The 27,220-nt window shown below is 47.0% G+C and overlaps 1 protein-coding gene across 2 annotated transcripts in view; it reads right to left on the bottom strand.

Annotated features, from left to right (window-relative positions):
• The window catches only part of DNAH17 (dynein axonemal heavy chain 17), a 14,992,541-nt gene that overhangs the window by 11,057,945 nt on the left and 3,907,376 nt on the right, over positions 1 to 27,220 (bottom strand). For both annotated transcript variants that reach the window (XM_085617470.1, XM_085617471.1), the window contains one exon: positions 26,940 to 27,162. In XM_085617470.1, the coding sequence (XP_085473596.1) occupies positions 26,940 to 27,162 (223 nt within the window). The remainder of the gene's footprint in view (positions 1 to 26,939; positions 27,163 to 27,220) is intronic.

Raw genomic sequence — 27,220 nt, 5'->3', positions numbered from 1 at the left:
GATTTACACAATTCCTCGAACACAAATCGTTGAGTGGGCGCATTAAACTGAGAAAATGTTTCAAACACTACACGCGAAGAGTATTTAACGGGATTACGTATCCATTTACGTGCCATTTTTACCAGCGATTCACGTTCTCTATCATCAGGAAGCTGACTACGCCTCTGAGCGGCATCAGAAAGAGTTGAGCCGAGTATTGGCCCAAAAAGCGGAGAATAAAGAGTAGCAACAGCAGTCAGGAGACGACTATGAACAGAAGGAGAAGAGGAAGAAGATGCAGGCGCAGCAACAGTAGGGGTAGAGGCAATAGAAGTTGACGCGGCACCAGGAGTAGTAGGAACGACAGACTGAGGAGGGACGTGAAAAGGTGCAGTAGGAAGAGAAGCCGGTAAAAGAGGAGGAACGATTTGCGGCACAAGGGGATTCGGGAGAGCGGGAGGAACGGCGGGCTGACCAGCGGCCGCCAAAACAGCAGGTGGAGAAAGAGGTAGAATCACAGGACCCAGAGTATTGGGAGCATAGGGAGGTGGTGATTTCAACAGATAAGACAATAGCGAATCCTCTACCGCTTCTTCACCTGACTTATCGTCATTAGGCGGTAGCACCGGATAACATTTATCCACCGCCATATGATGAAGTCGAGCACTAACTTCCTGCTCTTTCTCATTTTTGTCTCGCTGATACTGTTCAGCATCTTGCATCACCGCAAGAACACCGTCTCTTTTATTTTTCTTACTCTGTTTGATTTCTTTCTGCTTGGCCTCTTTCCGCCACAACCGGAAGGAATCAAACATGGCCGGCCTAGCCTTCTTTTTAAACAGTTTAGCTTCCAAATTATCTAAAACGGCAGTTTCGAAACTACCATGAGATGGCCAACTAAGAACCCCATCATTTTTAGTGTAGCGGACCCAATATTCATTATATACGATAGGACCCACGCCATGGCGACTATAGAGCTCGTAAATTGGAGTTCCAACCGGAGGTATCGGACATGAATCCTCCAGCCGGGAATCCATTCTGAAACATTTGAGAAACCCAAACAAAGTACTACGGCTAGGCATCGCGCACACTAACCGAGTTTACAAACTTCAAGGGCTATCGACTTTATGATATCCTCGCAAAAAGTTTGCGAGACCCTCGGTTTTTGGCAATTGCAATCGTCAAATAAAACCCAACAACTAAGAACCACAAATGCTATGGTACCATGCAAACAACAAAGGAACACTGGGAGTGACCCACAAATACTTAACTGAAAGAACAATGGCGTCACCAGGAAGGCCCGTCTATCGTCTCGCCGTACAAAGGACTACGCCAGGTGCCAAAACAGGTCGACAGTCAGGGCATCAGTCCGTCGCAGCCGTCAGGAGGCGGGGATCTTCGCGGGAAAAGACGTCGGGCCACTTATTTCGACAACTGGATCGATGAAGCGGGGTGCACCTTCCCTCGGAGATTTCACACGGAGTTCCTCACGATCGTCGGGCTTTCGACCGGTACCGCTGATGTCGCCCCACGTTGGGCGCCAACTGAAGGACTGGGTTTTTCTAAGACCCAGCGGTGCCAGGGAACAACACCTGAAACCTTCGCGGGTTACCTGTTCTGGCGTACCAAACACAGAGACACGGGACACTTCCAGCGACGTCAGAGATCAGCGTTTATTTACTGCAGGGATACAGAGGTCACAAGAAGTACACAGCGTGTAGGTTCTCGGAGACTGCTTCAATTTGCAAAAGTGGATCGCTCCTTTTATACACGTTTTTCCCATACAACAGTATGGTGAACAATGATTACAACTCAGTTCCCACAATAAACTTCAAAAAGGGTCGCGTTCATGTTTCAGGAGGCCGGAACATAATTACAACAGTATTGCCAGTTCCCAACTGTAAAAACATATCTTCTCTGCAATAAAACACATTCCATCCTGATCGTAAACACATTAGGAGAAGGGACAAGAACAGATGCAAAGAAAAGACAAGGATGCACAACAGATTAGAGAAGAGTGTTAGGAGTAATAAAGGAAACTTGATAACGGGATCAGAGACACCGTGTCTAATGTATGCATGGCTGAAACAATAGACCGGCACGGCAAGATGAGCCTTGAGCGGGGCCATCTGCCTTCGTCGTGTCATTTCCCTCGTCATAAAAGTCATACTCAAAGGAACACGTGTCCCTCGTGTAAGTTTGGGAGTCCCAGGGTCACGAAGCGGACAAAGTCCGTTCGCTGGCTACTTGAGGGCAAGAAACAAAATGGATGCCGTATCTAAAATGGAACCCGAGGGTTCAGATGAACAAACCCAAAAATAAGACGAACCATACGTGGTTGCGTAGCGAAACTGCGTACACCCACTATACTCGTCATTTGCGGTTCATAGATACCCAACTCATCCATATTCGTCACCACTCAAAAGTGTCGTTCCGTCCCACACGGAACCTCAAGGTAAGGATGCTTTGCCTGAGCAAGCTCTGTTGTGTGGGGTTTTTTGTTTGAAATGATCTGAGGACTGTTTTTGGGAAAAGTACTTGCAATTCCTTTGCCAGGCAAAATAATGAACGTGGCCCCTTCTTGAAAATGTCTGGAATGAGCTTAATTTGGTCTCTTGTTGTTGTTGTTGCTCTGCAGAAGCCCATTGGAAGGAGGTTAGCTGGCACCTCCTGACGACACTTTAAATTTTGAAGAATATAAAAAAAAACTATATGGTTTGATCAGAAATATTAGTAAGAAGGTACATTTGTTTTGACATAGGAAGAGTGCAACATGAGAATAATGTAAGGAGGGAATGTGCATTTAAATTGAAAACTATGTGGTGACGATTCAAGGTAATGTATATTTGTGCTGAACAGACCCGCATTCTAAAAGTGCAGTAGAAGAGGTGAAATGCACGCTTGTAATTCAGTAGCGCTGGCAAAAGGGTTGCTGTTTAGCTTTGAGATAAGAACAGAATGTGTTTGGTCTCTTCATGAAAGGGAGGCATGCAAGCAGGCACAGTTTTTTTTCCCTCTTCTCGAGTTCTGGAAAGGAAAAAAAGGAGAGAGAGAGGATTGAGCAGTTAGAGAACGTGTAGTTAATATATGATTGATTTGAGGGAGTGTGTTTAATTTGGAAAAGGTGTCTAAAGCACTCCAGGCAGCGTGTATTTATGCGGGATAGAAAGGATTTTTAATATGCAACACACAGCCCCCGTGAATTCCGTTTGTTCAGGCAGGCTTGCCGTGGCCTTTGGCCTTCAAGAAAAAAAAAGAGGAATTCCCATGGAGGGGCCCAGAGTTTGCTCAGAAAAGTTGTTTGCAGGGAAAAGTGAGTTAAGATACGGTGTTTCACAAGCAGAAATAAAAGGTGCAATATCAAAGTTGTTGGAGTATTAAAGGGAGAAATTACACAATAAGTTTTAGAGAAAGTTGCAGCAACAATAGGTTCATTTGAGAAAGGTAGAGCATTGATTACTGTACACCAGATGATGTTAAATATCAGATTCCTAATGAGTATGTACAGTTTAGAAGGGCCCAGCAGGAGACAGCCATAGCATTGTTTTAAGAAATGTCAATTTGCGAATATCCCTCTGATTTTATTGCTTTAGTCATTCAGATGTTCTTTTATTTCTGCTGTTTCTATTCCTGCTGTGACGTTCAGGCTGTTCTGGTTGCTGCTGTCAGAGGATAGATGAGAGAGTGAAGATGTTTTTTAGATTTTGGTGGGAAGGATTTGTGTCTTAAAAGAGGAATTTGATTTTTTGTTTGCAGATTTGTTTTTATTGTGTTTTTGCAATAGCGACTTGGTTGTAGATATTGGGAAGTAATTGGTCTATATTGTTTCTTTCTGTTATGTATTTAACATAGTACAGTGCTATGCGTGTATTGGTGGGTGTCTCAGACGCATTTAGTTGTAGCACACATTTTGCCCCCTCTTGCTTTGACTATTGGTCCTTTTATTGTGGATTCTGCGTTTGTGTTAATGTTTGATTGTGATGAATGCTTGATGATGGGTCTTAATGTAAGGAGTGTTGTGGTCGCCAGTGCATGGTGTTGCCCCCACCCCCGAGTTTTGCAGATGTGCCATCCACTTTGTGGGCAACAGGCGATGTAGAGCTGGGATTCCTACAGATTTCACGAGCCTTGTTGTGTATGATTCCGGATTTGGTTGAGAAAGGTGTTGGTGAGGACAAGACTGGTACATTGTAATAGTCCCATTATTTTGATTGTGTTTACACTTTGTGATTGATTGGTGTGAACTTCATGAAAACGTGGTTTTCCAACATCCTGCTGTTCTAGCCATTGCTATGCTTCTGCTAATGGTCCTTTCTGCTGCTCAATATTTTTCTATCACTGATGAACAAGTTACTTACCTTCTGTAACGATATATCTGTAAGAAACATTAGTTAGTGAGATTCCTCACCTTAGAATATCCCCAGGCGTCATGCTGGATCCGGAAAGATTATTCGTCAGCAATACCCTTGCGCGTCGCTAGGCGTCGTCTGCGGCTTCGCGATGTGAAAGGCAGTTACCACCTTAGGGAGAAAGGAAGGACGAGTTCTGAGAAAAACTTTGCCCGGATGGACAGAAAGAAAAGGAGGCTTAAAAGAGAGAGCCTGGAGCTCACTCACCCTTCTAGTAGAGGTGATGACTACCAGGAAAGCAGTCTTAAGCGTCAAGAGACGAAGAGGACAATTATGAAGTGGCTCAAAGGGAGCGCACATCAGAAACGTCATGACCAGATTCAAATCCCACTGAGGCATTACGAAAGGGACAGGAGGAAACATGTGAGTAATGCCCTTAAAGAAGCGAGAAACAACAGGGGATTTGAAAAGAGAAGGCTGATCAGGAAGCCGTAAGAAAGCAGAAATAGCAGAGATATAAACTTTTGGGTGCCCAGAGCAGAGCCCTGCTGGGCCAAAGAAAGAAGAAAGAGGAGAACCTCAGAAAGAGGGGCGGAAAGGGGATCCACAGCATTTGCTGTGCACCATGCCACAAATTTGTTCCACCTGAAGGCGTATACCGATTTTGTGGAGGGACGCCTGGCTGCCAGAATAACATCACAGACTTCAGGAGGCAAGTCAAATGGCATCAACTGTCGCCGCTCAATCTCCACGCATGGAGGTGGAGACTGGACAGGTTCGGGTGGAGGACCGTCCCCTGCTGCTGCGACAGAAGGTCCTCCTGAAGAGGCAGACGTATCGGGGGATCAATTGACATACTGAGTAGCTCGGGATACCAGTACCTTCGTGCCCAATCCGGAGCCACCAAGATGACTTGGGCCCGGTCGCGGCTGATCTTCTTCAGCACTCTGGGCAGAAGTGGTATAGGCGGAAAGACGTACAACAGACCGCAACTCCACTCGCGACAAAAGGAGTTCCCGAGCGAGTGCCGTCTTGGAAACTCCAACGCGCAGAACTGCTGACATTGCGCGTTCTCTTCAGTGGCAAATAGATCTAACCAAGGCACTCCCCAGTGCCGAAAGAGGCTTTGTGCCACGTCCGAGTTTAGACGCCATTCGTGATCCATCATGCACCGGCGGCTGAGTTCGTCTGCTCTGGCGTTCAGAGAGCCCGCCAGATGTTTAACCACCAGGGTGATGCCCTGATGTTCCAGCCATGTCCAGAGGCGCAGAGCCTCCTGACAAAGGGTCCACGACCCCACCCCGCCCTGTTTGTTGCAATACCACAGGGTGGTGGTGTTATCCGTGAACACCTGCACCACACTTCCCCGGACAGACAGAGGGAAGGAATGCCTTCAGTGCAAGTCGGATCGCCCTCAGCTCCAGAAGGTTGATATGGAGCCGGGACTCCGCCGGAGACCAGAGGCCTCTGATCTCCGCCTCTCCCATGTGGCCCCCCCCCCATCCCAGGAGGGACGCAGCCATCACCACTACATGCTCCGGTTGGGGTAGGGAGAGGGATCTGCCGCTGACCCAATCGCGGTCCGTAAGCCACCACTGCAACTGTCTTGCAGTGCCCTCCGAGATCAGGACGTGGTCGGACAGGTTGCCTCGATGCTGGGACCACTGAAACTTCAGGACCCACTGCAGAGCCCGCATTCGCCATCTTGCATGATGCACCAACAGACCCAGAAGCCGCAGCACCAACTTGACCGAAACCCGGGATTGAGGCCGAAAGATGGGAATCAGAGCCTGAATATCCTGGACCCGCTGTTCCAGAGGATAGACCCGGAACTGAGCCGAGTCCAGAACCGCTCCGATGAAGAGGAGCTTCTGGGAGGGACTCAGATGCGACTTCGGCACATTGATGGAGAACCCCAGCAAATGCAGGAGGTCGGCTGTCGTCTGGAGGTGGGAGACGACTGCCTGGGGCGAGCCCGCCTTCAACAACCAGTCGTCGACATAGGGGAAGACTGGAACCCCCAATCTGCGCAGATGAGCTGCGACCACCGCCATCACTTTCGTGAACACCCGAGGGGAACTGGTGAGGCCGAAGGGGAGCACGGTAAACTGAAAATGCTCCTGGCCCACCGTGAACCGCAGGTAACACCGGTGGGCCGGCAGGACGGCGATGTAGAAATAAGCGTACTGCAAGTCCAACGCTACCATCCAGTCTCCAGGGTCTAGGGCAGCAAGAACCTGAGCTAAAGAGAGCATCTTGAACTTCTCCTTGCGGAAGAAGGCATTGACGCTCCTGAGGTCCAAGATAGGGCGTAGGCCCCCTTTGCCCTTCTTGGGAACCATAAAGTAGTGGGAATAACAACTGCGACCTGCTTCTGGACCAGGAAAGCGCTCAATGGCCCCCTTGGCCAAGAGGGCCGTAACTTCCTCCTGCAGAAGTTTCAAGTGATCCCCCGACATGCGGTGGTACTGCGGTGGCATGGCTGGAGGGGTCGCCTCGAAGGGGAGGGAGTAGACTCTTTGGACGATTTGCAGCACCCACCTGTACGATGTGATGGAACGCCAGTGGAGCAGGTGATGGCGAACTCTGCCTCCCACTGGCGTGGAATGGGCCTGAAAGCACGGACTAGGAGGGCTTAGGGGTGGATGCTGTCGGGGTAGATGTGGACTGACCGGCAGGTTGTCCCCCTGTACCGCCTCGGCGGAACCCACGTCCGCGACCGCATGGAGGTTGGTTCTGCAGCCTGTGGCTAGGCAGACGTGAGGGGGTGCCCCTTCTTTGGCCACGAAAGGGGCGAAAAGCGGAAGTTTGCAGGCGCGGGGCAGAGAGGCCCAAGGACTTGGCCGTAGCTCGGGAGTCCTTAAAGTGCTCCAGCGCACTATCCGCCTTGTCGCCAAAAAGGCGACTGCCATCGAAGGGCATGTCCATGAGGGTGCTCTGGACATCCCCTGAAAAACTCGTGGACTGCAGCCAGGCGTGGCAGTGGAGCGCCATTGTGGTCGACATCGCCCTACCCAGCGAGTCCGTAGTGTCTAGTTCACATCTGATAGCGTGCCGCACTGCATCCCGCCCCTCGTCAAGAGCCTGGGTGAGCCGTGTCCGGGCCTTCTCCGGACACTGGGGCAGCACGTCCTCCACCGTATCCCACAGGAAGTGGGATGAACGGTCCAAGAGACAAGCGGTGTTAACAGACCGCAGTCCCAAACTAAGGGAGGAGAACAGCTTCTTACCAAACTGCTCAAGTCTCTTGGATTCCCGATCCGGGGGAGCGGACGGGAAGGAGGTCTGGGAAGTAGAGGCCTGGATAACCAGGCTCTCTGGCGTGGGGTGCATGGACAGATAACTGGGGTCACCCGGTGCAGGGCGGTGGCGCCGGGCTACGTTCCGGTCCACAGGAGGTACTGTAGAGGGCTTGGACCAGGTGCCCTTCAGAACGTCCAGTAGTGCTTCATTAAACTGCAGCAGAGGCTCCGAGGAGCTTGCTGACGGTTGGAGCACCTCGGTGAGGAGGTTAGTCCTCACAGCCACAGCAGGCAGCTCTAGCCCAAGGGCTTCGGCCGCCTTGTGCAGCACCACAGAAAAAGCAGCACCTTCCTCCAAAGCCACGGTCGGAGGAGAGATGAAGCCAGTGTCAGGGGAGGTATCAAGACCACTGGCATCCCCCAGCTCTTCTGCCCAGTCCTGTGATGTGGAGCCGACTGCCGGAACTCCAGTAGCTTGCGGGACCACTCCCGCCTAGCCTTCGAAGTCAGGGCCCGGCAGTCGAGGCATGACTCAGAACCGTGGTCGGCCCCAAGGCAGTAGAGGCACCGGCGGTGGTGGTCCGTAACCGACATCAGTCGGTGACAGGAGTCACAGGGTTTGAAACCAGGCATCCTACTGGCACCAGAGTCGAGTCGACAGAATAGACCAAAAGAGTCAAAAAGTTTAGTCAAAAAATGACTAAAAAGATATGCTCTTCCCAGATCTGCGCTGTCTGGTGCGGAAAAAAGAAAAACTGACGTCAGCGTGCGAGGGCGGCGTCTAAGTACTCCGACGACGTCATCCCGGCGCACGATGCCGACGACGGACGCGGAGCCGCAGACGACGCCTAGCGATGCGCAAGGGTATTGCTGACGAAAAATCTTTCCGGATCCAGCCTGACGCCTGGGGATATTCTAAGGTGAGGAATCTAACTAACGTGTTTCTTTCAGATCTAAGATACATTCTTTGGCAGTATTATTTATTTCAATAATAGGTCTTTGTCCGGATTTCACATTGACTGGTGGGAGTCATAGGCTCCGCTGCCCTTCTTATGACTATGCAGACAGACAGAGCATCTATAAAAATGTTTTTAAAAAGGGTAGTTATTTGCTCATAGTTTCAGCAAAGTTGTAGGAATAGCACAGATAAATCGTGTTCGACATGGCATCCTTGGCGTGGTTTTCCCTGACTTTTTGCCTCTACCTCCTATGTTTTGATGTGTGCTGGATTTAGTTTTTGTTGGCTAAGATGCATTGGGCATTTTGCCGCTGCTGGTCAGTGTCATGGTGCAGGTGCTCCCTGTGTAACATGATATTGTGCTTGGTTCTCCCTGATTTGCGTATTTTGTTTTGTCAGTAGATCCCTAGTGAAGTACACTGGGTGTGCCAGGGCTGGTGGATCGGGTACTACTGGTGGGCTTGCAGCACTGATTGTGCCGGTCGCATGAGTGGCCCGGAAAAAAACATCTCAGGCCTGCCACTGCGGTGCCTGTGCACAGTTTGTACATGGGGCACCCCTACGGTGGGCCCAGGGCTCCCCCCAGGTGGGGTGCGGTGTATGTGTGGAGTAGGATATGTGCTGATGTGTGTTGGTGTGTGTGTTGTGTACTGGTGGCAAAATGTTGCCATTTGAAAGGCTGTCCTGCCGATAGGACAGAATGGGGAATATTTTGTACCATTCTACAAGTATATCTTTCATAGGGATAAGATAGAAGGGAAGCGGCTATTTTCTTGTCCAACTTTTCTGTGTGTTTCTGTCTTTTGTGGATTGACTGTCTTGTTTCTGTGTGACAGAGCAAGGGGATGTGCATATGGTGTGGTGTCCGTTTGTGGTTCTTTTCACTGTGTTACTGTGGGTGTTGGCACAAAAACTTTACACATTGCCTTTGGGATAAGCCTGACTGCTTCTGCCAAGCTACTAGGGGGTGAGCAGGGGTTATCTAAAGTGAGTTTTCCCTTACCCTGACTGGAAGGCAGGGTCCCTATTTGGACAAAGGTGCCTACCTCTCCTAACATGGCCAGGGAGTATGCTTTTTTTTTATTAAAAAGGCAGCGAGTTAATGCATATGCCTATGTACTGTATTGTTTTATTGAAAATACCAATAAATACATTTAAACATTTAAAAAAAGGGGTAAGTATTGTCGACAGAAGGTCACCTGCTTAGGTCACCTACTGTTGAAGGAGGATAGGAGATTAGCTCCTTGGCGAACTAACAAATTAAACGAGGTGCATGAAACAGTCTTTTGGGCAACTAACAAACTGCGTTTTTCTTTGGCTTCTGTGCTTGGTACATATATTGTTGTGTGCTGTTTTGTGTTGTAAGTACACAAGACGGTTGTGCATATTTCTTTGGCTTCTGTGCTTGTTACATATATTGTTGTGTGCTGTTTTGTGTTATAAGTACACAAGACGGCTTGTAATGCTCGTTTTTGGTCTTTGACGCTATCACAAGAGCCCTCCCAAGCTGTCTAGGAATGGTCATGACAGTGGCAGTCTCCATAAGACAATCGGTTGGACTCGTTTTAGCCACTAATTTCACAGATATGGTACTCCATGCTGTGAACATGCCCTTGAATAAATAGAGACAAGGCACCTCACCAGTGCATGTCTAACTGGCTATAAGATTAGTATGCCCCTCCTTTCTGAAAATTGATGGAGTCGGAATTGAAAAGGGGATGAAAGGACGGGTAAACTAGACTGATGTTCCCGTATCTGACCCTCAACGGGAACTAAATGTTGATGGCTCTTGTTTAAGTTCCTAGATGGTACCACCACTATTGCTCATGCCACCAACAATACTTCATACAGTCACAGAGACATCACGAGTCCCTTATCAGTTAGCCTGTGTAATTGAGCTGACAGACCTTACTAGAGCTGGTGACTAGTAAGTAGGTGTAGTGCCCGTATGGCACAATTGAAAGGAAGAGGGATGGTGAATTGGTAGGCCTGAAGAAAAAAACACAAGCATTGAAAATGCAATAGGTTTCGCATTTGTTTGAGTTAGAGCTATTGTCAGTGGAAATGGCAGCGTTTATTGGGGGTAAATCAGAGCAGGTTGAGTGTAGTGGATTGGAGTGACGCAGAGTGGAATGGACTTGAGTAAGGCAGTGGTGTGTAGTGGAATTATGTGTGTTGGATTGGATTAGTTAGTTGTGTAATTGTGTGGCATGAAATTGTGTGGTGTGGTGTGGATTGGATTTGTGTAGTGGAATTATGTGGAAAGGTGCGCTGTGGAATTATATGGATAGTAAATATGTGGTATTGAGTGTACTGGAATTATGTGGAGTGGCATTGTGTGTTATAGAGTGTAATTATGTGGAACGGTATTTTGTGTTGTGGAGCGCTATGTAGTGGAGTTTAATTATATGGTGTGCTGTTGAATTTTGAGGCACAAAGTGGAACTGTGTGGTGTGGATTAGATGTATGTAGTGTGTTATGCAATTGTGTTGTTGAGTTGTATTCTGCAGTCTGATGTCGAAGTATGTGGTGTGGATTGCAAATGTGTGGAGTTGAATTGTGTGGTGTGGAACTGTGTGGATAGCTTTACCTGGTTGGTGACGAAAAAGAAGAAATAGGTAGGATCTAAGCTTCAGATCTGTGTTTTTGGGAGTCAAATAAAGAAAGAGAGTTAGAACTAATGGCGTTGTAAATGTCCCTTACCTATATGTTATGGATTGGAGTGGATGTATGTGTTGGGTCGTTGAATTATGTGGGTTGGAGTGGAATTGTTAGTTGTGGCATTGTGTGGTATGGAATTGGTGTAGAGTGGATTTGTGTAGTGGAATTATGTGGCATGGTGTGCAGTTGTATTATGTGAATAGTAATTATGTGTTTTTTAGTTTATTGGAATTATATGGAGTGGGACTGTGTGTAATGAAATGTAATGATGAATGGTATTTTGTGTTGTGAAGTGTTATGTAATGGAGTTTAATTACGTGGTGTGCTGATTTTATGGTATGATGTTGAATTTTGTGTTGTAAATTGAATATATGTGGTGTGTAGTGGAATTGTGTTGTGGGGTGGAATAATCTTTTTTTTAAATTATGTGGTGTGGAATGGATTTGTGTGGAGTTGAATTGTGTAACATGGAACAGTGTGGTATAGGGTAAAATTATGTTGAGTGGAATTATGTGGCAGGGTGTGGATGGTTTTTTGTGTGGATTGTTATGTGGTATAAAGTGGATTTATCTGGGGTGTATTTATGTGGTATAAAGTGGATTTATCTGGGGTGTATTTATGTGGTATTGAGTAGTGTGTAATTATGTGGTGTTAAGTGGCATTATGTGGATTGTAATTATGGTGCGTGGTTGTATGGATTGGCGTTGTATTGAGTGTTGCATAGAGGGCCGTGATGTTGAGTGGAGTGGCATAAAGGGGAGTGCAGTTGGTTGGAGTGGTGTTGCATAGAGGAGAGTGGGGTTGTGTGGAGTGGTGTTGTGTGGAGTGGAGTGGCAGTGCAAGAAGTGGCATTGCGTGGGTGGTGCTGCATTAATTGATGATGCGTGGAGGGGTGTGGTGCAGAGTGAAGTGCAGTTGCGCTGAGTGGGCCGGCATTGCATAGAGTGGAGTGCAGTTGCATAGAGTGGCGTTGTGTGGAGTGGCATAGAGTGAAGTTGTGTATAGCAGAGTGTCGCGGTTTAAAGCAAACTGACACTGAGTGGAGTAAAGCGTTACAACAAACAAATGATGGACGGAATGCTGACAATGCAGACATTCTCCCCCAGTCAAGAGATCTGGGTTAAATCCATCGTTCTTTTGCCCACTGCGCCACCCCAGTTCAGACATGGCCATATGCAAATCAGTCTTGACCCTGTGCCTCATGGGAACAGTCCAGCCCGAACTGCCAAGCCATGTCTTCCCTGGACCGGAATCAAGCATCCTAGGACCGGTTTCTGGCTATCAGCCGTCATCAGCCAGGATAGCTTGACTCCAGTGGCGTAGTGAGCATGGGACCCACGTCTGGGCATACCCATCCCACTTAGGGCGAAAAGCGTTACAACAAACAAATGATGGACGGAATGCTGACAATGCAGACATTCTCCCCCAGTCAAGAGATCTGGGTTAAATCCATCGTTCTTGTGCCCACTACGCCACCCCAGTTCAGACATGGCCATATGCAAATCAGTCTTGACCCTGTGCCTCATGGGAACAGTCCAGCCCGAACTGCCAAGCCATGTCTTCCCTGGACCAGAATCAAGCATCCTAGGACCGGTTTCTGGCTATCAGCCGTCATCAGCCAGGATAGCTTGACTCCAGTGGCGTAGTGAGCATGGGACCCACGTCTGGGCATACCCATCCCACTTAGGGCGAAAAGCGTTACAACAAACAAATGATGGACGGAATGCTGACAATGCAGACATTCTTCCCCAGTCAACAGATCTGGGTTAAATCCATCGTTCTTTTGCCCACTACGCCACCCCAGTTCAGACATGGCCATATGCAAATCAGTCTTGACCCTGTGCCTCATGGGAACAGTCCAGCCCGAACTGCCAAGCCATGTCTTCCCTGGACCGGAATCAAGCATCCTAGGACCGGTTTCTGGCTATCAGCCGTCATCAGCCAGGATAGCTGGACTCCAGTGGCGTAGTGAGCATGGGACCCACGTCTGGGCATACCCATCCCACTTAGGGCGAAAAGCGTTACAACAAACAAATGATGGACGGAATGCTGACAATGCAGACATTCTCCTCCAGTCAAGAGATCTGGGTTAAATCCATCGTTCTTTTGCCCACTACGCCACCCCAGTTCAGACATGGCCATATGCAAATCAGTCTTGACCCTGTGCCTCAATGTATGACATTGTTCTGCATTCTGTCCATCAATTGTTATTTTTGCATTTGTCACCCCGAGTGGGACGGGTATGCTCAGAAGTGAGTCCCATGCTCTCCATGCCACTGGAATCAAGCTATTCTGGCTGAAGAGGGGGGAAACCCCGAAACCGGTCCTAGGATGCTTGTTTCCAGTCCAAGGAGGACCTGGCTTGGCAGTTCGGGCTGGACTGTTCCCATGAGGCACAGGGTCAAGACTGATTTGCATATGGCTGGGTTCAAACTGGAATGGCATGGTGAGCAAAAAAACGATGGATTTAGGCCCAGATCTCTGTACTGGGGTGAATGTATGACATTGTTCTGCATTCTGTCCATCAATTGTTATTTTTGCACTGAGTGGAGTAAAGCAGAGTGGTGTGGAGCAAAGGAAAATGGCGTTGAGTGGTGGGGAGTGGAGTAGAGCAAAGTGGAGTGGAGCGGAATGGAGTAAAGCAGAGTGGAGCACAGTGGCTTGGAGTAAAGCAGAGTGGCATTGAGTGGAGTGGAGTAAAGCAGAGTGGAGTAAAGCACAGTGAAGTGGAGTAAAGCAAAGCAGAGTGGAATGAACTAAAGCAGAGTGGTGTTGAGTGGAGTAAAGCAGAGTGGAGTGGGTTAAAGCAGAGTGGGGTAAATCAGAGTTGCGTTGAGTGTAGTGGATTGGAGTGAAGCAGAGTGGAATGGACTTGAGTAAGGCAGTGGAGTTGAGTGGAGTCAAGCAGAGTCAAGCGGAGTGGAGTCAAGCAGAGTGGCATGGAGTTGAGTGGAGTGGAATAAAGTAAAGTAGAGTGGACCAGCTTTAGCGCAGCTCCATCTCTGCAGGAAAAGGGCTAAACATGTATTAGTACCGCCTTGGATACGGCTTTTAGCACTGCAGCATTTCCTTGCAGACAATGGGCTATAAACACTAATGAGGCCTGCACCAGTGAACGCCCACTAATGTAGCACCTAAGATACAGCAGGATCTCTGTCCTCTGAGACTCTGAATACGTATCACTCACACCCGGTGGACGCCTACAAATGTTCCTGTTTCAGGACAGCATCTCTCTCTGCAGGCAAAGGGCTATAACTCTCCATCAGTTCCTGCACCGGTGAACACCCACAAAGGTAGCGCCTCAGAATTTTTTTTTGACACAGCAGCATCTCCCTGCCCTGCAGGGGCGGGTGAGGTGTGAGGGCCTAAAAGCCCAACAGCCCTTGCACTGGTGGACACCCACAAATATAGCATCTAAGACACTGTTTTCAGCGAAAAAGTATTTCCCTGCAGGAGCTTCTCTGTCTGCACTCGGCCAGGACACAGAATCATGGGCACTTGCTGACAGGATATCCGATACTTCTGACAAAAGCATCCTGCAAAATGGTGAGAAATTCCTGAAGGAAGGTGCCCATGTTGGTGTCTTAGACACTTCCTCTATAACCCCTCTGTCCTCGAGGTAGTGCTCTGTGTTTTTCCTCGGATGTGGCCATCAGGAGGGACAGACCGGCAGTGTGCACCATTTTGATAACTCAAGGAATTTGGCAGCTGGAAAGGTAGCCATATGGCTCAGTGAGGAAGACGCTTCATGTGGACATTTGAGACGATCTACGGGTCACAAACTGAAAGCTTAGGCTATGATTATGGGGTCAGCAAACTCAGTACCCCTACAGTAGTGCCTCTGATTAACAGTGCTTAGAATGGCAAAAGTGGTGTATGCAACAACAAAAAGATGGCGGAAGGAGTGCTTCAATTAATCTCAGTCATTGGTAATTGCTTGGGGCATGAGTGTCATTGTAGCCAACGCCCTACATGCAAAGGGTATGCCCAGACGTGAGCCCCTGCTCACTGCGCCATGAGTGACAAGAGAACAAATAATCTGCTGGTTTACGAGAAAGGTACTTAAACGTATCAGACAATGGTACGGTTCAAGAGGTGAATGAGCGGTATGATAAAGTAGAATACCTCAGCAGTACAGTGGGGTGCAGAGGAAGAAGAGCGCTTATTCATATGTTGGGGATCTAAATAGAGTGGGAGAAACGCGTACATCCATATTGTTAGCAGGTGACAAACTGGGAACTAACTGAAGGCTGCAGGGGAGGCGGAAGGTAGGGGTGACAGAGATTGGGCGTTAACATAGATCTGCCGGGCGCAAGACAAGTCATGCCAGAAACTCGGCATTAATGGAACTCTACCGGGGACTCGCAGCAACCGCTACAGAGGCGTTGCTATAACGGAACTCGGCAGGGTGAGCGAGGTAGAGGCGACAGGCAATGTGCATTACTGGGGATCTGCAGGGGTGCATGGCAAATGGTGGCAGAGGCTGGGCACTGATGGAGCTCTACTGTGGACGCACAGCAAACGATGACAGAGACTGCAATAACGGAGCTCCACAGAGGATGCAGACCAGGGGGTGACAACTTGGGAATCAACTGATGTCTGCAGGAGATGAAGACCATCAGGCAACAGAGTCTGTGCATTAATGGAAATCTGCATGAGGCGCAGACTAGCAGGCTACAAAGTCTGTGCGTTATGGAGATCTGCAGGGGGCGCAGACCAGCTGTTGACATTCTGCGCATTAACAGATATGCACTGGACGTAGACCATCTCTTGACAGTTTGTGCATTAACGGAGATCTGTAGAGGTCGCAGACCAGTCATTAACTGTGCATTAACAGAGATCTGAAGGGTGCGCCGACCAGCAGTTGAGAGTCTGTGCATTAACAGAAGTATACAGGGGATGCAGAGAAGCTATTGACAGTCTGTGCATTAAAGGACATTTGCAGGGGGCATAGTCCTGGGACCAATTGACTATGGAAAATGTAAGAAGATTTGGGAGCGCGTGGTGGGAACACAATGATGATGTTTTTTCAAAGTAAGATATTAAATATATGGAATGAAATTCTGGGCAGTAACCTTAGGGTAAAAACCAAAACAATGAAGGATTAAAACGAGATTTAGAGCAATGTCTGCAAAGCACACATGCATTGGAAATTAATTGTGGCCCCGTGCTTTAGATGTAAACATCTTAAGCTAAAGCGCGGTTGCCACAATTGCTTTAAAAGCAAAGAAATCCAGAACGCATTTTGTCTATTTTTTTACTTTTTAAGCATTCGTGGCACCCGCGCTTTAGCTTAAGATGTTTAACGCTAAATCACGTGTGCCACCATTGTAACAAAAGTAAATAATGAGAAAAAAAATGAAATGTTTTTCTATTTGTTTACTTTTGTTACAATCCTGACACTCGGGCTTTAGCTGTAAACATCTTAAGCTAAAGCGCGGGTGCCACGAATACTTAAAAAGTAAAAAAATAGACAAAATGCTTCCTCTATTTCTTTACTTTTAAAGCAATTGCGGCAACCACGCTTTAGCTTAAGATGTGTAAAGCTAAAGCGTGAGTGCCCCGATTATAAGCAAAGTAAATAAAGAGAAAAAAAGGAAAGCAGCGGTTTTGATGCAATGAATAAAAGAAAGACGCGGCGGCGCTGGATAAATTAAACAACTCTCGATTACGGCGGAAAGCCGCAGCGCCGGCAGTGCTGCTTACAGTGTGTGTGTGTGTGTGCAATGTGCTGGGAGGACTGGAGCACAAAATGCGCCAAAAAATTCGCTGGGAAAAAGAAACACATGGGAAAGGATGTGAAGCATGTGTGGTGCTTAGGCAGGGAAACACATGATGAAGAAAGTAGTCCCCTCACAAAGACATAAACACGTAATGCGTAATAAAACTGTAGTTGGGCGGTGCTGCTTCCGATACAAAAGGAAAAAAACAGAAGGGATGAATCGGAGCAGCAACCAATAGGGAGGCCGGAAATCTGAGTGACGCATAAAAAACCCTATTGCAAGACGCAGGCAAGTAGCAGGCGGGATTACTCTCGCTATAAGGATTACTGGATGTCTCGGAGAGACAGCGCATGCTCGCTGCCTAGGTGAGACCTAAACAAATTAATGTTGCTAGATGCATATGTCTTTCCCCTGGTTATGATGACATATGGCCCAGTTTGTGTACAGTATGCACATGATGTTCATTACTAGGAAGGGTACCTGTATGCCCCCGGTAATTTCACACCACACATTTTCCCTTTTTGATGTTTTCCAGATGAATAATATAGGAATTGACAGATATAGTAATTCAAAGGATATCCTGATTGTTCTTTAAGAGTTTAGCAAATAGATTGAGGCTTATCCCGCTATTCAGTGTTGAGAGGCAACAAAAAAAAAATTATATAAAGTTTTATCCTTGCCTGTTAATTAAAACTCTGCATTCTACCAACTAATAGGTCCAGGACACCCTGCAATTGTAGAGAAAGGGGCCCCGGATGCAATGCACAGCCTGGCTGCTTGTTATGGAACCTCCACGAATACGACTGAGGCGGAGCTGCAGAGCAAAGAAGTGCTGGACTAGGCAGTACCACCGAAAAAGACAAGAAAGAGGGTCTATCCAGGAGCCCCAGCCTGTTGATACACCGGTGTCTGAGTCCCAGCCTATTGAGCCCAGCCTGTGGGCTTGCTTGTGTTTGAGCCTCTGTCCCCTGGTCCCCTTGATTCTGACCCCTTTTTCTTTCTTCCCTGACCCCTCTGTGCCTCGAGTGACAAGGTACAATATACGCCCGGCGGAGGAACTGTGCATCAAGGGAAGGTCGGATTAGTAGGGATGGACTTCATGAATGAAGAATAGGGTGCATAGATCATTAGTAGGGATGGACTACATTGATAAAGAATACGGTGCACGTACCCTGTCTAAGGTACCAGCGATAGAGTAGGGACAGGGAGATTGGTGCATTGTTTGGGCAGGCAACCAACAGGGCAAACGGACTGTGATTCCAAAGAAAGAAATACCATGCCCAGCAATGTGGGATCTGGGTCCGAGCTAGACGAACAGCTCCACCGCCGGTGCTCAACAGCACCTACACCTAATGAACGGTAGGGGTCCGGCAGCGGGACCCAGAATGGACGCTGGGAACATTGTCCCATTTCTTCACTTTATCCCCATTGGCTCCATTGCATGTCCTTTCCCGATTCAAGAGAAAAAGAAATGTACCTATTGTGGTTGCTCCATTAGGGAAGAAGAACAGCTCTTTGATGGCAGTTAGTTTTGTATCCAGGGGGCGGGGTGATTAAGGTGGGTGAGGGCACATAAGACTTCACTTACAGACTGAACATGACGACAAGCCCGTCTTAGATCCTGCATCATAAGGTTTACTTCGCCTGCGGATTACAAGTTCATACTTGGCCTCCGAAGGGATGGTTAGCAAGTGTTGTCTTTCTTTTCTTTTTTCCAACTGTATTTGTTGCCCCATCTACATATTGCACATTCCATCAGCTACAATGTAAAAACATGTTACATGAGAATTAGGCCCTTGTATGCACTGTCTCTCAGCTTGTTGTGTCTACTGAGTAGGTACATCGACTCCTAAGCAAAGGATTTCCATGCAATACAAATGCTAAGATCATGCTTCAGAAAGAGATGGAAAGGTTGATGAGCATTGATGTAGACACTTTTTAGGTCAACATCTCTCTTATAGTTTCTCTGCCTAATAGCGAGCATTTGAACATTTCTGAGTATTAATATATTGATCACGTGAATAGAGATTTCCCTGCCTGATTAGAATTGTAAAGATTCTTACCAGATAGCGTCAATAAAGTAATTTAGCCTCCACTGCTAAAAGGAGGGTCTGTTAGGTTTGAAAAATTCATCGTTATGCACTTGTTCGATGCTACATTAGGTTAGCAGGGTGCGGCTAAACTAGGCATCATTCATATCCATTTTATGCAACCCACTGAGTTATCCCTGCATTGTGTAAGGTTCAGTTAGCGAGTGTGACTCCATTTCGTATTTTGTAATCCCTATTAGGCTGTGTCTGAACTAGGCCTCATTATGCATATTGCTTGCCTCAGCAGAACACTGTATTCAGTATTATTTTCCTTTTCTGTTCAAGGTTGGATTCTGATTCACTAATGAATAGGCCATTCTGCCCTCGCATACCTAACCCTGTGTGTAGTTCTGCTCCCACGTTAGGAGACGCTGAGCCCCAGCACGGCAACCCCATCTAGTAGGTGGTAGCTCATCTTTCTGTGCCTCCTTTGTTCATGTTCGGCCTGAGCCGGTAACTTTCCACTGTGGGTGTGGTTGGGGGTACTTGGAGGAATGATTATGCGTTGCAGAATGACGGGGGGCCAGTCCGTGGCAGACATCTTAAGGTGCAGGTCAGTTTGGACTCTCTGCAGAGTATTACTAATAAATAACTGTTTGTATTCTCTGCTGTCTGCCTAACTCTTCATTTGTTTGGAAGGCGAGTATGTGGTGGTAGATTACCTGGGTGACCCTTTTGGGTCACTTCCTTCAGGCCCCTAGTGGAACTACAGGCCATCTACCACTATACATTTTAAAAATTGATTAAAAGTACAAATAAATCCAGGCGCATGGCCCCAATCCAACAAACACCAGTTTTTCCACTTACTTGTGAAATATCAAATACAAAGTCCTTGAACCCAATGGTATAAGCAGCAAAGACAAACAGTGATCCTTCCAGCTCCAAATCCAAATGAAAAATTACCAGGAGATGGACAAAGCACTGGGAGGAGCCTACTGGACAGGAACAGGAAGATGGAGATTATGGTACACTTCCTTCCAGTTGGAAAAAAAGTTTTTAAAAAACAAAAGATTCCTCGCATAAAAAAAAACAATGCCAAAGGTCCATTTGAGGAGGTGTTTGACTCCAAATCATCATTTCGGGAACATTTTGATGCTTCTAGAGGAGAGAATCTTCCCCAGATTGTAGTCGTGGTAGATCTTGTGCATACGGTATCGCGTACGTCACAAAACATCCGCCATAAGTCGCTAGTGCACCCAAATAACGTGTTGGCGACTGCAAAAGCTTGTGGGACCATGCGGTCGGCTATCAAATCCTGTGGCGCTCCCGAACGTTTCTGAAAAAGTCTGGGGTGATTGCGAGCACCCTGGACATGCAAAAGGACATTTCAAGCACAATAACAAAAACAAAACTCTGCTCCATTGGAAAGTGCAGAGTTTACCGATAACTCAGCGTTATACGCTGGAACGCACAGTTGTTGAATCTTGCAAACTCTACTACCAGATCGAAGTTTTATTCCCAGGCATACTTTTCAGCCAGAGTCACACATTAATTGGAAAACTTTGATGATCAGGCATTGTCATATGTTGATGACATATTCTTAACGAACGATGACCTGATGGAGCACTTTACCAGAGTAGAACGCATAATATTGGGATTTGCTCATCAGGGCTACAGATTCAATTTAAAAAAAAATCAAAAAATTGCCTGCCTAAGTGTTTTATTTTTGGGGTACGAATTGTCAACTGAGAGCAAAAGTCTTGCAACTCATTTTTTATAAAAATGTGCATTGCTTCAACAACTCTGCAAAGATTGCAATCCATTTTAGGATGTCTAAATATTGGCGGAACATACATTCCTCACTACGCAGAATGGGTAAGACCATTCTACGATCTCATTATTCCAGATTTTTCAGGAACACACTGGTCACAGGCACACCCAGAAATGTTATGTTCCGTCCAAGCTGACATGATAGCTTCCAAACATTTACACATACATGTGAACACAATGAACCTGGTGATCCGTGTGATCGTGAGGACATCAGGCTATACATATGTCATGTTCAATGAAGGTGACAAAGTACCAATTGCATATAAATCGCATCGCTATACAAATGCTGAAATGCATTTTACACCAACTGAAAAAATACTGATTGCAGTTCAGACTGTTGTAGTGACAGAACATGCCCTGGCACAAGGGAAACAAATTATTGTTGTGACCCTGATAACATTATTAGAGGCAGTGACAAGAGTGAGTGTACCAAATGCAAAAGCTCTACATACAAGATGGATACAATGTGCAAACTCCCTCACTGCAACATATCTAGATTACAGATTTGACTCTACATTACAAACACAAGGATTTCTCCAGTATGAGCAAGAATATCCTCTACCAAATTAAATTATGCCTCTAGATCACTATGACTACATCATTTACACTGATGGATCTGCGCAACCTACCGTAGAAACAAAACAGCAATATTATGTTGCATGTGCAGTCATAAAAAGCTGTCTGCATGATGTATAATTCCAGCCTGAAAAAAACTACAGGCAGCCACTCGGTGACTGCACGGCACAATTGCCAGAACTTAAGGCTCTAGTACTGGCACTACACATTACGGATGCTGGATTACCAACACTCACTGTGTGTGATTCGTATTACTGTCTGCAGTCACATAATGAGTATCTTTATTATTGGAGTCAGAATGGATTCAGGGATTCAAAAGGCTGCCCGGTGAAGCACAAGATTCTTTGGGAACAGGTGGCAAAGCTGAAAGAATGCTTGCCACAGGCTCATGTTATACACACATTCAGTCATCAACAATATTTTAGCACGTTGCAGGGAATACATTGCCTGATGAAGACGCAAAGGCGACAGTTCATACTGTCGTGGTTGCTGCGATAACTCGTTCAAGTACGAGGGAAGACAACGACATCATGGTGGCTGTCACAGCTGCTCGCAATCACACACATCTACCGAAGGGCTTTCCACTCAGGTACTCCTATAAGCTAGATGCAAGAAACATACCTTAGGCTCAGATTTCAGGAGTGGGGGACAGAGTAATACCAAATAGTGATCGCAGACTAGGATTAATACTGGATAAGCATGAGGGTCTTTCGTCTGCACACGCGGGGTTGGCTGCTCCAACTTCACTATTGCAGCAGGGCTATTGGTTGCCAGATCTTTATAAACAGACCAAGGACTCTGTCCTCAGATGTGACATCTGTCTGCAGATGAAGGGATCCACCGTGGGACATCCACCCCAGACACCTCTCTTGCTCTCTAAAAAGCCATTGGCTTGTGTATATTTGGACCACTGCAACCATTTGTCATCTGATTGGGGTTATTAGTATATCTTGGTGGTAGTGGATTCCTGCACTTGATTCTTGTTGGTACAGCCGCAGCGATCGGATGACGCCCGATCTGTTATAAAAGATATGCAAGCCTTTATCGAGCATATGCAGTAGGCACATTACATTCTGACAGGGGTCCTGTGTTTAGGTCTCGGGCTTACAAAGAGGCCATGGAAAGTTTGGGTGTGACCTTGCGTTTATCAGCTCCACACCATCCCAAGGGAAAAGTGGTGGTAGAGAGGAAAAACTCAGACTTAAAGCAGTCTTTAACAGCAAGGGTACTGGTCGCTGTTGGGTCCATCACCAATATGGGGTCCAGAGGGCCTTGAATAACATGCCAGGAAAGTCCATGTGTGGTCGTACTTCTTATGAAATCCTGTTTGGGGTTAAAATGTGGGTTCCAGACCTCAATACTACCAGCACAGTGGTGGTGGAAATACCGTTTGACATCAATGAGCGTTTGCCTGTTTTACAGGAGCTGAATGAATTCTGGGTTGACAAAAGCAACATCCAAATAAAACACATGGCCACTGAAGAAGTGAAGGTTGTAATGGAAACAACTGGCTGGATCCCAAATACCGGGGAATCTGGTCAGAGAAAAGAATTTGGGCCGTCTTACAGTGCTTCTGCCTGTCCTTGCAGTTGAGGGTACTCGGACTGTACTTCTTCCGCCCCTTGCCAGATGCCACGACAAAAGATTTGTCTCTATTGATCTGATCAAACCACACTATGTGTGACCACATGGACTCATGGGTAGCTACCAATCTCCTCTCGCTGTCCTGCAAGACGTTCAGATGAAAGCTTTAATTGCAAATGATCCTGCACTCTTCAACATGAGACTGCAGTAAACAACAATGAAGTAAGTCTTCTATTTGTTTAAAAAACAACTACAGCTGTGCAAACTACAATTACTGAAACACAGATTTACATTAAGACTCCAAAAATAAATAAGGTGTATGTCCACCACAGGTTGAATCTGCATCAAGGTCAATACAACCTTCTTAGCTGCCAAAAATAGACTGGACAGCAGCTGCATACATCATCAATTTTTATGACTTCTCCTCCAATGGATCAGGGATTCCAGCATTCCACCACCCCTACTGCCCTTGCCGTTCAAATTAAAGGTACAGATTTTCTATCCTCGGCTGAATAAAACATATCCTACACCTTTGGATTACAATTGCATTACTTTTCCCTTATCCCTTGGATTGGGTTTGTGACCTAATTCTTCCTTCTCTTAAATGGACATTTTGTCCCAGAATGCTCTGCAGTACACACTATGAACTTGATCCTGAAACCATATGTATCATCACACCGTGAGCAAAGAGACTTGTCCCTGATGAACACTTCAGCTACCCCAGTTCCGGAAGGGATAAGGTATTGTTAGAGTCGGGGATCTCTGGTTGGCGCAAGGTTGCCCTTGTGTCAAGCAGGAACCCTCTCCTCCACGTCAGGGCGCAGGATAACCCCTCGCGAATGACCCTTGCTCACCCTCTAGGTGCGTGGCGTGAGCAGCCAAGGCGATTCCTCAGGCGTTGTTGGTTAAGCACTTACAATCATACACACAGTAAATACATCAATCCCCCCAGAAACGGACACCAGACTTGGATATATATAAAAATATGCTTCTTTATGTAAAAATAGGTATATATATCTCAGCAGACTTATCACAAGACCAATAACGGTTTCGCTATGCCACCAGGTTGTAAAGCAGGCAAATGTTCTTTGTTCGTAGCTTCAAATGGATACTTTGTAGTCTCTTGCGAATGTTTACTTGTGGTTCCAGTACTCACAGAGATCGGCTCCTGCGAACGGGGAAATAAGGCGTTGCGGGCCCCGAGCCCGATACTGGAACTTCTTTCGTGATGTGGAGAGTCGGCACAGGTCGGTGCGACTCTCGGCTTAAGAAGTGTTCTTGGGTCCTCAATCAGCAGGTGTGGGCACGTAGGCAGGCGCGGCCAGCGACCCTTTAGCACGGCGGTGCAGGAGGATCTCCCCAGCGGGGGCGGCGCGGCCTGAGATGTCCGGGGATAGCGAAGCGGGGTCGCAGGGCACGGTCAGTGCAGCTGGATGACCCGGCGTAGATCACAGTCGTCGGACGGCTTCCGGCGGGAGGGGTGATAGCGCGGTCAGCGCGCTCCAGTAGCAGGCGGTGACAGGGATGCAGGCGGCCTGGCCCGGGGACAGAGAGCGGCTCGGGACGGAGCGGGGCTCTCACGGGTTTGAGGCAGGCAAGCTTCTGAGTGTCACGGCCCTAGGAGGGGCGATGAGGGGCGCAGTCTCTTTCCAGCGGGATGCACACACGGCTCGAATTGGAGGACGAGCAAAAGCACAGAGAACCCACTGTTCCTGGGGTTCAGTTCAGGGGGCAAGCTCAGATCAAGCCCTTGGAGAATGTTCAAGCACAAAGTAGCAAAGTCTTTTCAGTAAGTCTCTTCCTCTCCTTTCTCAGCAAGGCAAGCAGCAGGCCAGCTCCTCCAGCGTCTTCTTCTCCTTCTAGTCGGGCAGAGGTTCTTTGTGGCAAACAGGATTCTGATTTCTTAGGAGCCAGGCTCCTACTTTTATACCATGATTCTTTTGTTCTTTAGCGCCAGGGGGCCTAGGCCTGGCTCAGTCCAGTTCTGGAGCACTTTGTTATGGTGACTCTGCTCTTTCCTTTCAGCAGCAGGGCAGAGACATCAGCCGCTCCACAGGGGGCGGCGCCGGCTTTGTGGTGGCAGAGCACAGGTCTATTCAAGAGTCAAGGTGTACTCCTCCCACCCATCCAGGTGTCACCTCTCTACCCACCACCTGGCAGCCAACCTGTCTCTGGGGATTCCCCAACCCTGCTCCTTACTGTTGCCAGGCAGAACACACACACACAGCAGAGGCGGACTGAGATGGTCAGGTCAGTAAATACTAACTTTCTAAAAGTAGTATTTACAAACCCAGGATATTAAAATAAACTTGACTACAAGAAGTATTTTATTATTCTGAGTTCAGGCATACTAAACTTGACACTCTACCATGCTCTCTGAGTCCACTGGGGTCACAGCGTTGGCGTGATCCCAGCAGCCCATTCTGGCCTATGGAGAGCAGGTAGCCTTCAATAGTGAAAAACGAAAAGGGCTGTAATTCACTACTAAGACATGCCACACACATCAGGGCATGTCCTACCTTATGCCTACAATGCACCCTGCCCTTGGGCCTACCAGAGGGGTGGCTAATATGTAGGTAAGGGAAGGTTTAGGGACTGGCAAGTGGGGGCACTTGCGCAGTCAGCGCGACAGTCCCAGACTGCACGCAGGGTCTGCGGTGGCAGACCCTAGACACATTTTACAAAGCCGCTTTCTGTGGGTGGCGCAACCAGCGCTGCAAGCCCACCAGCAGCCTTGGCATTCACAAGCCCTGGCACCCCTGGTGCACTTTACTGGGGACTGACAGTGAATCCAATAAACCAATCAGGAACATCAATTACAGGTACACTTTACCTAGGGAGCACTTGCACTGCGGCACGGATTAGCCGTGGCGCAGTGCCCTGAGCGGACAACACCAGCAAAACAATCGAGGCACACCATCAAAAAGTGGAAGGGAAACTCACGCCAAGGTGCCAGGTCTAACAGGTATCCTTTGATGTGTATGGTCCTGCTGAACTTTTACAAATTCCTCATTTGTTTAAAATGTAATTGAATGATATTATCACAACCTGTACTATTTCTGATGACTGGGATATTGATACAGTATATGAAATGTTAGACGATTTAGAACATTCGACTTTGTGTTTTCTTCTCATGGGTTTTATGATGGTACAGCCAATTTCGATGAGGTGTTCTGCTATCAACATAATGGTCATCATTTTATACACAAGGCCAGTACACTTCGCAAAGTGTTTTACTTTACTCAATAGAAACATTGCCCTCACAGCCGAAGGGTAGTTCAAAAGCGTTTACACAAAAGTTTGACTAATTTTTGTGGTTATGCCACATTTGGCCCAGCCTCATTTTATTATAGGCGTATAAGTGGTGGATAGAGTCCAATCTTGTCAATGATAATCCAATTAGAGATCCAAGGACCCATGCCCCTACTCTATATCTTCATGCCCAGCCAATGCTATCCCAAATCACCAATTTCAGCATTCACAACCTTTGCAACATCCCTTTTTTGGTCTGATATGATAGCTCTTGTTGGCCTATTGTTACCAATTCTTTAAAATGTACACAGAATGGATTTTTGCTTCCCTAATAAATATTACTCACCTAATGCCTTTGTCTGGTTAATATATCAATCTACCTCCTATGTACAGCCTGCATTGCAACAGGAGGAACTATTTTTTATCTCAAAAGTATAATGAATCAACAGAAATGTAATTCCTTGCCTCTATGTAGAAAGCAATCCTTTTTTAAATTTCTTTTTCTATGACGCAGATTTGTGTAAGTTTTAGTCAGAAACTGAATGTAAGTCTCACTCACACACGTACACCTATATGTTTACACAAAAGATTCAGCTGCTTAAAAATAAAACAAGGATTGCAAAGCCATATATCAACAAAGCTAAACATGCTTCACACTGTACTGAATATAGTTTAATCTTAAATTCTAACAAATAAGTAAGAAATGAATGTATATGGTGAACAATACATTGTCAAAGTCAGAAATAGCAACATACATGGAGTTGCATGTGGACTTCTTCTGGCATCTCCACATCAAAGGTTTCAAGAAGTTCAATTGTTTGTTTCAAAGGCTCAAACATGCTGTCTGTAGCGGACTGTCTCTCTTTCACTTTCATTAGGTTGGCCATCACTTCTGCCAGAGCTTCCAGGTCACCTTCCTTCACTGGTTTACTCAAGGCTGCATTAATAGTTTCCATGAAAGTTTGTAACTCAGAAATGCTGAACAAAAATGAAACCCATGAAAATATTAGTGAACAGAATGAATACATGTTGATGT

This window comes from Triturus cristatus, chromosome 7 (assembly GCF_964204655.1).
Source record: "Triturus cristatus chromosome 7, aTriCri1.1, whole genome shotgun sequence".
Taxonomy (NCBI): domain Eukaryota; kingdom Metazoa; phylum Chordata; class Amphibia; order Caudata; family Salamandridae; genus Triturus; species Triturus cristatus.
This window is presented reverse-complemented; position numbering and strand designations above follow the sequence as displayed.